At 42.4% G+C, this 14,916-nt stretch overlaps 1 protein-coding gene across 1 annotated transcript in view; it reads right to left on the bottom strand.

Moving 5' to 3' along the window:
- tub (TUB bipartite transcription factor) overlaps positions 1–10,075 on the bottom strand; it is a 276,378-nt gene extending 266,303 nt beyond the window's left edge. Inside the window, exon 1 of the mRNA XM_041197977.1 lies at positions 9,951–10,075. Coding sequence (XP_041053911.1) covers positions 9,951–9,970 — 20 coding nt within the window. The 5' untranslated portion in view covers positions 9,971–10,075. The remainder of the gene's footprint in view (positions 1–9,950) is intronic.
- Between the last annotated feature and the right edge of the window lie 4,841 nt (positions 10,076–14,916).

Below are 14,916 nucleotides of genomic sequence, written 5' to 3'. Positions count from 1 at the left end.
ATGGCCCCAGAGCGTGCCCCTGCTGATTCTCCTCCCTATGGGTGCCCCAAGGGCCCCTGGCTGACTCCATGAATGGAAGGGCTAGAGTAAGATCGAGCTGCCCAGCACACCTCTCACATATACACTGTTGGATGGCAACTATGGCATCAGTAATGGAGTTAAGTCCATGCAGCAGTGCAGGAGTGAGGTCCTGGACCAAGGTCTCCATGGCGGCCGCCATCCCATCAGTGTTGACCTCGGTGCATTGCAATGCCAGCGCTATCACCTCAGTCTGAAGGCAGACGGACTCCTCCAACATGCCTTGCAAACTGAGGAGTGCAGCGGCCATCCCTTCCTGATGTTCCTGAGCTTGCCTTTGCAGCCTCAGCAACTGTGACACGACTGAGTCCAGAGGCTCGTCATCTGACTCGGACTCAGCAATGTTCTGGCCTCCAGCAGTCCTCCGAGTGCCTCCACCTGCTGTGGATCAGACAGTGTGATGTGCTCATCAGGTTGTGGTCCTGAGGCTACTGTAAAGCTAGGTACCACCGAGGCATGTGTCTCTGCGCTGGTGGAGGGTGTGAGTGAGCTCTGTGATGGTACATCAGGGAGTGTGCCTTCAGATTCCTCTTCAGAGATTTCTTTGAAGCTTGCTCTAGGTCGTGGACTCCATCTGCTGCTTCCCAGATGTGCCTGTGAAAGCAAGGGGAGATAATTAGTGTATGGCAATGGCCTGTGAAAGAGGACACATCACTCACAGTATGGTTGCCTGATGGATGTTGCACTGCTGGATCCTCACTTGGTAGAGCAGCGTTGACCTCACCATCAGCACAGGACCGGTCCCAGTCATCGCTGGCCAGCTGGATGGCTTTTCAAATTCTGTCCAAACTTTGAATTCCGGCATCCCTCCACCTGTCTGCGACCTTTCCCTCCTGTTGTGAACCAGTTTGTCCTGCATGGATAGAGATAGGGAGAGTGCATCAGGACGCCTGCCAGGCCAGATTTTAAGCATGCCTGGCCAGTGTGGGTGGTGAGTGGTCCCATGGACAGGATAAGGACATTTATGGTGTGTGTAAAAGAGTGAATGGTGATGTACCTTGCACTGGCAGTGAGTGAGGGCCCTGTGAGTGTGTGATGGGTTTGTGAATGTGGGAGTTGGGAATGATGAAAAGAGTGAATTACCCTGGTGGAACAGAGGAGATCATTCATCCTTTTGCAGCACTAGGTGGCTGTCCTCTTCTGAAGGGCGTTGGCACTGACCACCACTGCCACTGCCTCCCAGGCTAGGTTGGTGACATTGCTACCCATCCTGCGGCCATAGTTGGAGTGCAGCACATCCCGGCAGGCCTCCACGGCATCCAGCAGTCGCTTGAGGGACCGTCATTGAAGTGGGGGGCTGCGGTCTTTTTGCCTTTGCTGGCCATGTCTCCCAGGCAGCGGCAGTGAGCTGGTGGCGATGAGAGACATTGCTGGTGGCTGCCGGCATGATGCAACAGCGGGGTGATGGCGAGCGGGCGAATGAGAGCCCACCCGTCATGAAAATGGCTAATTTTGCTGGAGTGAATAAATAATGGGGTGGGCTCAGATACGATGTGAAAACCCGCCATTTTCATCGGTGGATAGGACTCTATTTTACCCGCCCACTACCGCATTTAGTGCAATTCTGGGAAAATTCAACCCTGTCTTTCATGATCTCAGGAAGTAAGTACTTACTAGTCAAATTTTGAAGTGTAGTCACTGTTGTAATGTAGGAAACACAGCAGCCAGTTTGCATACAGTATAGTTCAACAAAAAACAATGAGAAAATGAATAAATAATATCTTTTTAATAATGTTGGTTGAAGCACATTTCTCTTGTACATTGCTGAGTGAAGTAATCTAACCTTGTCACCCAGCCTTGTAAAAGTCACTGAAGGAAAGTAAAGACCATGGCACTGCTGCCTCCAGCTGCTAACTCCTCTGCAACATACTGCAAATACTCCTTACGGAGGAGAGCAAAATATTCATTCACAATTCTGGGCCACTGGAATGCGGAATTATTATACAAGTCCTTTACATCTCCCTGTCTTATGCTGCAACGCAGGCAGGATTGCTTCTCACATTAAATAAGCATAGAGCTTGATTCTGCACTAAATAGCTTTGTGACTGTAAAGGGCATGGTCTATTTCTAATATAAGGATGGAATGGTTGCTATTCTTTGTCAAAGTGTCCTGTTTCTAAACCAGTAGCAGTCACCATTGAATCTGCAGCTTGCTAGCTTTGTGCACCAGAATGAGAGGCATGCCACTGTCAGGCCTGAACTTGCACTGAAGTACTGTTCCTCTTCTCCATGATTCAAATCTGATGACACAAAACACAAACTATGATGATAAGAATATCAAAATTCTAAAGAGGAAGAGATTCCCTGCTGCAACTGAGAGATTCTCAGGTGTGTGCACTGAGTTTTTAACTTTTATTCCCCACCAACCTCAGTTGTTCTGCCAATAACTGATTCTTGGTCCTTCTGCCAATAGGAACAGTTTTTCTATATCTACTTTGTCCAAGCCCCTCATGATTTTGAAAACCAGTCTCATCCCAGCCTTCTCTCTCTCAAGAGAACAATCCCAACTTCCCTAATCTATCCACCAAACTGAAATCCCTCATCCCTGGAACCATTCCCCTAAATCTTTTCTGTGCCCTCTTTGCTGCCTTTGCATCTTCCAAAAGTGTGGTGCCCAGAATTGGACACAATACTCCAGTTCAGGCAGAACCAGTGTTTTATAAAGGTTCATCATAATTTCCTTGCTTTTGTACTCTATGCCACTATTTACAAAGCCCAGGATCCCATATAGTTTCCTAACAACTTCCTTGACCTGCCCTGCCACCTTCAATAATTTGTGCTATGTACCCCCAAGATCTCTCTGTTCCTGAACCCCCTTTAGAATTATGTATTTTAAATTATATTGCCTTGCCTTTTTCTTCTACCAAATTATGTCACTTCACACTTCTCTGCATTAAATTCCATCTGCCATGTGTCCGCCAATTCCATGAGCCTGTCTATGTCCTCTTGAAGTCTATCACTCTCCTCCTCACAGTTCACAATGCTTCCAAGCTTTCTGCCATCTGCAAATTTTGAAATTGTGTCCTATGCGCCCAAGTCCAATCATTAATATATATTAAGGAATGCAGCGGTCCTCGTACTGACCCACTGATTACCTTCCACCACTCTGAAAAAGAACCATTCACCATTACTTCGTTTCCTGTCACTCACCCAAACTTGGTATCCATGTTGCCACTGTCCCTTTCATTTCATGGGCTTCAACTTTGCTGGCAAGCCTATTACATGGCACTTTGTCAAACCCCTTTTAGAATTCCATTTAGACCACAATACACTGATCAACTCTCTCTGTTACCTCACCAAAAAACATGGTTAAACACCATTTGCCTTTAACAAATCTGTTCTGGCTTTCCTTAATTAATCTACACTTGTCCAAGTGACTGTTAAATTTTGTCCCAGATTATTGTTTTGAATAAGGGTGTAACATTTGCAAGTCTCCAGTCCTCTGACACTGCCCTGTATCTAAAGAAGATTGGAAGATTATGGCCAATATCTCTTCAATTTCAACCCTTACTTCTTTCAGTATACTCGGATGCACCCCATCTAGTCCTGGTGTCTTGTCACCTTTAAGTAGCCAACCTTTCTAATATCTCCTTCTTTGTGAATTTTTAGCCTATCCAGTATCTCGACTAACTCTTCATTCAATATGACACTAGCATCATCCTTGACCTCGGTAAAGATAGATGCAAAGTCCTCATTTTGCACTTCAGCCGTGCCCTCTGCTTCCATGAGCAGATCTGTTATTTAGATCCCTGTTCAACTCCAACCCTTCTCTTAATACCATTTTACTATTTGTATGCCCATGGAAGACTTTTGTATCTCTTTTATATTAGCCACCAGTCTTTTCTCATATGCTCTTTCTTGGCCTCTCCGATCTTCTTTTTCATTTCCCCTATGAAATTTCTTCATTCAGTCTGGCTCTCATCTGTAATAGCAGTAATGGCATCCATCTGTCTCAGGAGATGATGGACTGTGTCCAGGGTGTATGTCTCTTCTGTATTGAACATCGTCCGTTGTGACTTTAGAGGACAATTCGTGAGTGGCAGTCCTTTCCACAGCTGGCACAGATGAATAGCATGACCTGAGGTCAACTGATGTTTTTGTCCTTCCATGAGCTCTCCTTTTTTGCCATCTGGTCATGTCTTTCATCCTCTGCTTTTTCCACACTCTCCCTGAAGCTTGTCTCCAATTTGAACTTTGTGCCCTCTGAATTTTCTTCATTCAGCCTGGCTCTCACTTGTGATATCAACCTGTCATATATACCCCTGTTCTGCTTCATCATGCAGCAGGTTATGGCTTTGTTTGCTCTACATTTCCCCTCCCTAGAATGTACCTCAATTGTACCCAATCTATCTCCCCTTTAAAGGTAGCTTATTGTTTCCTTACTGTTTTTACTGCCAATATTTCGCTCCAATTTACTCGGGGGAGATTTGTTCTCAACCCGTCTGAAATTGCCCCCTCCTCCAATTAAGTATTTTACTCTAGATTGTTCCTTGTCTTTTTCCATCGCTAATGAAAGCCTTATGATACAATGACATTGTCCCTAAATGTTCTCCTCCTGACACTTGGTCCTTTTGACCCATCTCATTTCCCAGAACTAGGCCCAGCAATGCTTCCTTCACCATTGTGCCAGAAAACTACTGGTCAAGAAAATGAAATAAAAGGCACAACAGTAAAATTTATCTTGTGTTCAGGACAGATATATTCACAAAATGGAAACAATCCATTCAGTTGAGGCTCTCATTGATTCAATTTCATTCTTCTCATTGATGGTTTACCTTGTTCTACATTAATCCCCAAATTCCTGGAAACTTCAATGAGCTGAGGTGATTTTTTTTATGTTCTACAGCTCATGCGTGAGTGTAACTTCATATAATGCATGCCTGGGTTAAAGCCATCCTGGGGACCTTTCTCAAAAATACATGAAAGCCATCAAAGATACTCACTTAATAGCATTTTCCATGCCTGAGGTGACTGAACATTTATATTCCCCAGTAAGATTCTGATGTTTCCTCATGCAGATAAAAACATTTGAATGTCACACATGACTGGATTTTGGAAGCCAGCCAGAGTTCATTATCAGGATTACTCCTGAAACAGTAGAGCCAGAGACTTGGTCTGCAATGGCACTTTAAATTGAAAGTTTATAAATCAACATCTCTATTTTATTACCTTAAGTAGGGTTATCAACCCTCCAGGATTGTTAATGACTTAACTCCAGGTCTCTGCTGTGTATAACCAAAGGGAAAAAAAATCACAGAGGAATAAAAAAAAATGTGTATTTTTATTTCAGTGCTATTTAGAATCATAGAAAGTTTACTATGTAGAAAGTGATCATTAGGCCCATCATGCTTGCGCCGGCCGGAAAAAATTGAGCCAGCCAGCCTAACCCCACTTTCCAGCATTTGGTCCATAGCCCTGCACGTTATAGCACTTGGCTGATTGAATAACAGTCAAGAATCATTCAAGAAGCTGTTTCCTCTCTGATTGGATAGGAAGGCAGCTTACCAAGAGAATGAACATGTCAGATGATTGCTGGCGAGGATGTGGGTGTGGCCATTCTGGAGTCAGGAGATCATGTGAAGACACCTTCAGGAGTAAGTACAACCAGAATTGATGATCCTACTCCTGGGTCAGAACATGGTCGTTATTAGTTTTCTAACCTGCAGGACAGGATCTCAATGGTGGCATTTGTAGTATTGAGTTCTGCCAACTTCAAAAAATCTCCAAATGAATATTCTACCAACAACCTCAGACTGGATAATTAGCAAGAGCATTTCTTGAAGTTAATGAACATATATGGTCAAGCAGCTTCCAGGACATGACCCCCAAATTCAAAAGTGTTTTGAATAGTTTTCCACCACTGAAACAATAGGCAATAGTTCAAGAAAAACACTGGACATAAAACTCAACATCCTTAATACCAAAATACTACCCAACTTATACTCCTCCTCAACCCCCATCCACTAACCCCCAATTCTGTTTCTCTATTTCAGACCTGAAATATTGCTAGAAGACTTCTTGTGCCTAATTTGAGTGGCCAGTCTTCACTTGTGAGCTTAAATAGTGAAAGCCAGCAGCTTCTTTTACTGTATTGAGCTGCAGGGAGGGCAAGTCAGTGCTATTTGTGACATCTGTGTGTTCACTCCCAGTTGCAACTTGACTGTCAAAGGCTGTCATTGCAGAGAATATGGGCTGGATTTTCATGGAGTTGGGCTGGTTTCATGGTGGGGTGAACATGGTGGCTGGGACATGATTATGGGATTCCTGACCCCATTCCTGGGGTTTCTGATCTTTGACAATGCCGTTTAAGAGTGCAGGCTGGTTCAGGTTGCAAGCCTGCACCCTGAATGCCCAAACTGGCCAGCTCCATTGTGGGGATAGGCATGTCCTGGTCCTCTGCAATTTTCATGGAGGCCAACCTTTAAAGGACTCGTAGTTTATGGCATCTCAGAGATAATGTGAACCATAGTCTGGATGAGGGAACCTTTTAAAAGAGAATTCAGAAGCTCTTAGCTATGCCCCCTCATGCACCCCTACTCACCCTCCATGGCCTCTCATACCCCATGCCAAGCTATGGTACTTCCATACCCAGTCACTCACTGTATAGAACCAATGCACGCTATAGTAACAATAGGATGTGTTTTAAAAAAGCATTCATTCATAATTTTCCACTTTATTAAAAAAAAATCTCCTTTCACTGCAAGCCAACAAAGATGTCAATCATGCAGACCCTTTAAAGTATCAGTAGCAGGAACTGTGCATTGAAACCTCTTTACCTTGTGTAAATAAACATTGCGCAATTTGTCTAATAGGTGGATATCCAATTACTAGGTCAGGCGACAGAAAACATTCAGTGAATCACAACTGTTTTGTTGTTAATCTATAGTTCAGTACAAATACCAGATTCCACACTTCTCTTCTGGATCCTTTCCCTGTCCATAAGCAAAATCCCCCTCACTGGGGAAAATCCTAGCTCTTAAGTACAGGCTTCAATGAGCATCACCTACTCTCAACTCACTCTGAAGCTGGTCTGGCTTGCTCTTAAAGGGACCAGCATTTCTAATATTGTCACAATTGATAGAAGAGACCAGAGAGCCAGAGCTGTCAACCAAGTAATGTTTTCCATGGGGCTCGACTGTTTCAACAATCAAATGGATCCCTGGATTCTCGGATTCTCAGCCAAGAATACACAATGAGGCTTGGCTGAAAGCCCAGGCACTCTGATCTCCTCTGTCAATTACACAATGTTTATTTACCCAAGGTAGAAAAGTTTCAACTGCTTGTAGCTACTGCTACTGATAGTTTAAAGGGTCAGGATGATTGAGACTTTAATTTACCTGTAGTGAAAGGAGCTTTTTTTCAAGAAAGTGGGAAGTGATAAACGAATTACTGTATTTTAAAGTTTTTTAACATATCCTATGGTCACTATAGGTATAGTAAAACCAACAAGGTTTATTGGTTCTATAGAGTAGATGAATGGGCATGAAGTACCATAACTTGGTACGGGGGAAATAAGGGGCCATGGGTGGGAGGCATAGCTTGGCATGGGGGGTATGAGGGGGCATGCGGGTGGGTGGGAGGCATGAGATGGGGCATTAGGAGTGTATGGGGATGTTAATAGTGAGGCCAAGAGGGCCTTACTGTATTTATCATAACAGGGATGAAGTCCCACAACATCGAGACAGCCCTTTCCCACAGCCCGCCTCGGCACCCAACAGCCCCTGCGGTTGCCTCTGAACTCTTTCCGGGGCTAGCTGACCCGAATGTAGCCCGTGCCTGCTCCCATGCAATAGAAATCCTGCCTTTGCCGGCATTTTCTCCCAAAGCAGCCGTGCTGAACCGGGTAATTTCTCAACTCCCACTAATAGCCCCGAAGAAGAAAATCCAGCCTCTATATGTGGAATGTTATTATTGGTTTAATGTGGTGGAGTGATACTGAAGCATTTTTATCAGGAAGGCTGCAGACGCCATCACTCATCTGTGTTGAGTTCGATGGTCTTGGTTGGGGAAGAGCAATCGGGCTTCGAGTTTTCCCAATGGACATGACTTGTAGACTTGACTTGAAAGTACTCACTTCAGCCTGTCATTCTGCTGTAAGTGGAATGATGCTTCAGTGTGTAATGGACAAGGCTCTTCTATTGAGTGAGTGCGCTGTGTGAAGCACAAGGCAGCAAAAGCGATTAGGAAAGTTCTAACCTGGAGGTGAAAATGGCTTAAAGCACTCTCCCAAAGTTCCCGCACTTTAGTTAGTTCAAATCTTCCAGCATTATAAATTGAAAAATGAATGAGCTAAAGTCTGAAGTTATTGAAGTTATTGTTCAGATCAAAGGACTATAAAGTAGCCAGGCAAAAGATAAGAATAAATTTACATCACATAGTGCCTTTCACATAAAAGTGCATTTCCAATCAGAATCAAGAAGAAAAATTTTAAAAATATACCCTTGGTGCAAACATTATGGAGTAAACTATTTTATACTCACATGCTTTGTGGGAAAAGAACTCAAAATTGCTTTAAACATATATAGGTTTGAGTAATGTGTTTTTTTTGTTCCTTACAGTGGAATATAGATTGTATCCAAATTTATTTTAACAAAAAGCATGCCTGCAGTGTATGTTAATAGTGGTTGTGTTATGTCATGTTGATGAAGATTAGTCAATAAGTAACTGGTAGCAACTCTACTCCAATTTTATACAAGCTCTCAAAATGAAAGCTGCTTTTCCACTTAAATGAGTCACTTTGAAGTTCTTTCACAATACAATTGTGTTTCCTTGTAGGGTGATAACGGCACATTCATCCTAATTATACAATAACTGAATACTAGGGCAGCAAAATTACAAATTGGCTGACCTTACTTTTGTGGAAAGCGTTGCATGATTTTTATTCTTCCCATTCAACTACAACAACTCAGCAGCAGCACCAGAACAGAGCGCTTACATTGGAAACAAATTCAATTTATGTTGATAGCACTGTTAAAGCAATATGCAGCATCCTAGGCTGACCAATTTGATTCTGTGATTGGATGATTTTGATAATATAGGTGATATCAGGTCAGCTGCTCGGTTAAACCTGATTTCAATCAAAACAGAAATTGGGCAATCTGATCCACGATCGTGCGTTTTACCATCAACAAATGTTATAATTTCTGACAACCCCATTCCCACAAGTGAATAAACAAATATGTTTTATGGATAACAGATAAGGCTCCATCGTACAAGGGCAGAAACTATTCTAGTCGAGTTCATGACTACACCAACAACTTGTATTTATATCACACTTTTAACATAGTAAAATACCCCATCGAATCTACTAGAAATTCCCAATTCAATCTACTGGAACAATTCCAATCAAATACACCAGAAATATTCCAATCCAGTGCCCCAGGGCCATTCCAACCCAGTGCATGAGAGCCACTCCAATCCAGTGCATGAGAGCCATTCCAATCCAGTTCATGAGAGCCATTCCAATCCAGTGCATGAGAGCCATTCCAATCCAGTGCATGAGAGCCATTCCAATCCAGTGCACGAGAGCCATTCCAACCCAGTTCATGAGAGCCATTCCAATCCAGTGCATTGGAACCATTATAATTCAATCTACCAAAAGCACACTCTAATCCATTTAAAGCTTCAATTTATCCCGAAAATTTCTCTTTCTACTGATCTTTACAAATTTAGCTTCTGCAGTGTCATTACAGCCCACAACTAAAATTACTGTGGTACAAACAAAGCAACTATCCTGGAAACAGCACCCAGCTGTTACAAAACACATCACTCAGTCTGTAATTTTCTGTCTGTGCAATACACAAAATGCAAACAGCACTCAGACAGTGGGACAAAGGAAAGTGAAAGTATAAAAGAGCTGAAATAACTCTTACCGATAGTTACTTTCCCTCATTTCAGCAAATGTTTACAAGGTGGACACAATCCCCAGGCACTGCAATAACAATGACCCTCTCTGCTGGATTTCTGCTTCCTGCTGCTTGCTGAGGCGTACTAAAATGAAGGGTAATCCTGATACAGTCAGGCTGAACAGTTTCTAAACACTGCTATTAGGCTCAAGGCTGAGTGCAAAACCGTAACAGTCAACATTGCCAAGAATAGGTCAGTGGGTGGGAAGGTCTAGTTTTCCAGAAATGCACTGAAAGAATTCAGTATTACATAAATTCATTTAATATTTAACAATGTCAAAACATATATTAAGCAGAGAAATTGCCAAATAAAAGGCAGCATGGAGACAAAGCCTGCTGAGGGACAGGAAACAGAGAGTGGTGGTGAATGGTTGTTTTTTAGAATGGAGGAAGGCATATAGTCAGGTTCCCAAAGGGCCAGTACAAGAAGCCCTGCTTTTCTTGGTCTATGACCCAGACTTGGGTTTACAAAGCACAATTTCAAAATTTGTAAATGACAGAAATCTTGTAAGTATTGTGAACTATGAGGATTGTGAAGATATGAGGATATGAAGAGGATGTGTTAGACTTCAAGAGGACATAGGCAGGCTGATGGAATGTATGGACACATGGCAGACGAAGTTTGATGCAGAGAAGTGCAAAGTGATACATTTTGGTTGGGAGAACGAGGGCAGCAATAATTTTAAAATGGTACAAATCTAAAGGGGGTTCAGAAACAGAGGGCAGAATTTTGCTGTTGTTGGGTGGGCTCGGTGGGTGTGGGCGGGAAGCCAACTGCCCCCCCACCCCCGCGATCTGGGCCAGACTGCGATTTCACACTGGTGGAACAATTAAGGCCCTCCCAGTGTGAAACGCGAGCAGCAGCACTCAGAGCTGCCTCTGTGATGGAGGGGAGGAGGGCAAGCGGGGAACTTTGCAAGTGCGCACTTGAAAATCTCCCTAAGGCACGGAGCTGCCTCAGGGAGATGAACAGTTTTCAAAATCCAAAATAAAGATATTAAAAATGTTATAAGACGTGTCCCTCCCATGTGACTCTGTCACATGAGCAGGGACATGTTATTAATTAAATTTTAAAATGTTTATTTTATTTGCTGTTGAAAATCTCATCCCACCTGTGGATGAAGTTTCCAAAAAAATGCAAAGGCTGCTTGGTCTTTTCGCCTGCCCACCAACTGTAAGGTTGGATGGGCAGCAAAATAATTCTTTTAATTACCTTGTTAATTGACTTAATAGGCCTTTTAATTGTTGGTAGGCCCGCTGCGAATCCGGCACATGCCCATCCGGTATCGCTTGCCCGATGTTCGCACCCGCCTGACAAGCTAATCATTCAGCTCAGAGAGGCCTGGGGGTATATGTATGTTGTCCCCATTTCCTGCTTTCCGTCTCCCTCCTTTCTTGAATAGGGCAGTCATATTTGCTATTTTCCAATCTGCTGGGACCTTTCCAGAATCTAGGGAAGTTTGGAAAATCAAAACCAATGCATCTATCATTTCAGCTGCACTTCTTTTAAGACCCTAAGATGAAGTCCTTCAGGACCTTTAGCTTTTTAGTTCCAATAATTTTCTCAGTACCCTTTCCCTGGTGATTGTAATAGTTTTAAGTTCCTCCCTTCCTTTCATCTTCTTTGAGGAAGTAACAAGCAATATGAATAAAGGGAACCTGCGAATGTGCTGTAGTTAGATTTCCAGAAGGCATTTGACAAGGTGCCACACCAAAGGTTACCACACAAAATAAGAGCTCATGATGTAGGGGGTAACATATTAACATGGAAAGAGGATGGGTTAGTTAACAGAAAACAGAGTAGGCATAAATGGGTCATTTGCAGATTTGCAAGATGTGGAACTAAAAAGCTGCGCATTACATTGATTCTTACAGAATTAACTTCCAATAAAGAATCCACGTTTTTTACTTACAAAGCTGATCACCAAAGCATGCTACTGATTTAGATTAGTCCAGAACCCAATTCTAAAGATCAAGTCAGAAACTAGTGGTTTCATCAAATCAAACCTGCCCTCTTCATTTACTTAGTCATCACCCTCAGAAACCAGAAAAAGCAGCATAAATGAACAAAGGAATCCTTGTATTAAATAAAATGGAAAACACTGCAAATGCCAATTCTGAAATAAAAACAGAAAATTCTCCAAATTTAAAGCAAATCAGCTATGATCCACGGACGGAACAGGTTAATATTTCAACTCTTAACCTTTCAAACTAGAATACTTGTGTTGTAACCTCAATCAATTATTTTAAAGCTGCTGTTGTATTTTGTTCAGAGCTTAATGTGCTCATCCTATACTCTTGTGTGTTATTTCTACACCTGTGTAAAAAGAACACTCTCAGGAATGCAGCATATGTTCTTCATTGGAATTTTCAACCTTTACTTTTTTAAAAAAGGAAATGCACCCAAATAAGTTGAGTTGAGTTTCTGTGCTGAAACTTAAACTTAGGGCTAGATTTTATAAATTAACATGCATGTTGCAGAACTTTAGTCAATGGGAGGCCTATTAGGTGAATGGGTGCAAAGGTCACAGGGGCTGATTTGTGGCCCTCTGATTTTCCAATCATTAAAGTTAACAACCAGAAAATGAGGAGCACTGATCCCCACGCCCAATTGTTTGATCTGCTCTCCCATTAAATGGGGCTTTGTGCCATAAATTCTGAAAATAGCGCTTTTATATTGGTTGAACAAATATTTGGGCTTTTTCATATTTAACATTAACCGTGTTAGAGTAAAAAGAGGTGGCAGGTAAAAGCAAAGCAAATTCTTCAATGATATTAGCAGGCTTTTATTTGCTCCCTGCTAGCTTTAACTTATATTTCTTATTCCTGTCATTAGAAAAAGCATAAACAGAATTACCTGGAAAAACTCAGCAGGTCTGGCAGCATCGGCGGAGAAGAAAAGAGTTGACGTTTCGAGTCCTCATGACCCTTCGACAGAACAGTTCTGTCGAAGGGTCATGAGGACTCGAAACGTCAACTCTTTTCTTCTCCGCCGATGCTGCCAGACCTGCTGAGTTTTTCCAGGTAATTCTGTTTTTGTTTTGGATTTCCAGCATCCGCAGTTTTTTTGTTTTTATTAGAAAAAGCATAACTGATTTATTTTGCTTTCTTATCCTGAATCACCATGTAAACAATTCTGCCCCTTATTTTAGTTCAGGAAAAACCTATCACCACACTGAAGAGTCTTCAAACCAAGCTACTGAAAAAGCCCTACCAGTGAAGCTTGACCAACAGGAGGCCTGCACTCTCCCTGTGGGGACAGACCACACTTCCCAACTCCAGAGAGCTTAGATGCACATCAGCATGACGAAAAGCTTAAAGACTATTGTTCAACTAGGTAAACCCATACAACACACTGTGAAGGTAGATGTTATTTCTTTTAAAAATATTTTGGGATTATGGTGATATTTTGTAAAGAAGGATGTGTGTGTGTGTGTGTGTGTGTGTGTGTGTGTGTGTGTGTCCATGATTGATTAAGCTGCGGGGGAAGATTCATAGAGACAGCTTGTCTGTGAGAGTTGAGAGATAAAAGGGTAAAGGAGCTGGATGCATGCATTTGTAATGAGAGGTTCTGGTGAGGTTGGATTCACAAGTAAATAGGTTGGATTTTAAAATTTTGCATTAGGTGATAGGTAGGGGCTTAACTTTTCATCTGTTAAATTTCAAGGGGGGGTTTAAGGGACTTTTACAACTTACAAAGTCAAAAATGTGGCAAGCATTCTCATCATGATGCCTTTAAACTGGCCCAACGACAAGATGGGTTTATTTTCTGATCGGCAGACTGCAGACCCACTGAATACTGCTAATCTTAACAGGGCACCAAGTAGAACCAGATACACCAACTCTCATGATTTTAATTACAATAGATCGATGTGATTATATGTGAGAGATGTGATTTGTCAGTAAAATTAAGCCTCCTTCACAATCTCATGAGAGGGCCCTTAGGACTGACAATTTCCTCAGGGAACACATTTTCCACTTACACTGATATGAAAAATTGCTTTCAGACAGAAGTCTTCTTGGAAAATAACTTGTAGATGCACCACTTTAAATTGAACATTTAGGGAACATGTTAAAGCTATCCCACTAATCGGAAAAGATTCGACTGCTGGGGGCAATTGCTCTGCTCTGGAGGAGTCAACAGTGGTCATGCTTATTGGGAGGTGACAATTGCAGGCACAGGGGCATTTACCGTCTGCTGTGCCAGCATCAAGTGAAAGGATAGGGATAAAGAGTGTTTGCACGAAGAGAACAGCAAGTCATAGAGTACATACTCGGGGAACAACAATAATTTTTGGAGTTGTTTATCAGTGTCACACAGTTTTAGTTCAGCATAGTAGTAATATTGCAGATCAACTGTTCGAATTGAAGTAGAAAGCGTGTGGGGTTTGATGCTGGAATAATCTCATTTTACAGTGGATCAGACAGCAAGTTAAGCCTAATATGTACATTCTGGAAGCAAACATATTCTATCTGCTTATACGGCTGTTACTAGGATGGTTTATACTGATGGGAAGGATTGATGGCATTTGATATATAATGACTCATTCTCTGGAGACCCAACACTGATGCTGTCATTAGGCCTTCATTTCTAACTAAATGTACTTTTATATTTGGTGCTTTTGGAATTCTTGTGATAGGAGAGTTACATCTATGATTTGGTTTTCTGCTTTTATGTTATAAAATCTAGCACTGTAGCCCAGCAATGGAATCAAGCATTCTGAAAGGCTGGGTGGAATTTTCCATTTGTGAGGCTAAGTGCAGTGGCAGGCGGTTTCGGCCACATTGGACTGGCCGGAATGGCAGGAACTTGTGCCCGATTCTACACTTTGAGGGTCATTAATTATGCACAGGCGAGTATCGGGCCAAATCACCTGGCAGGGCGAGAGCTGCTTCTTCCATCCGCCATCAGCTAGCGGGGTCAAAGGTCCAG

This window comes from Carcharodon carcharias, chromosome 10 (genome assembly GCF_017639515.1).
Source record: "Carcharodon carcharias isolate sCarCar2 chromosome 10, sCarCar2.pri, whole genome shotgun sequence".
In the NCBI taxonomy this organism is placed as follows: Eukaryota; Metazoa; Chordata; class Chondrichthyes; order Lamniformes; family Lamnidae; genus Carcharodon; species Carcharodon carcharias.
The sequence above is the reverse complement of the archived record's forward strand: the minus strand, read 5'-3'. Positions and strand labels throughout refer to the sequence as shown.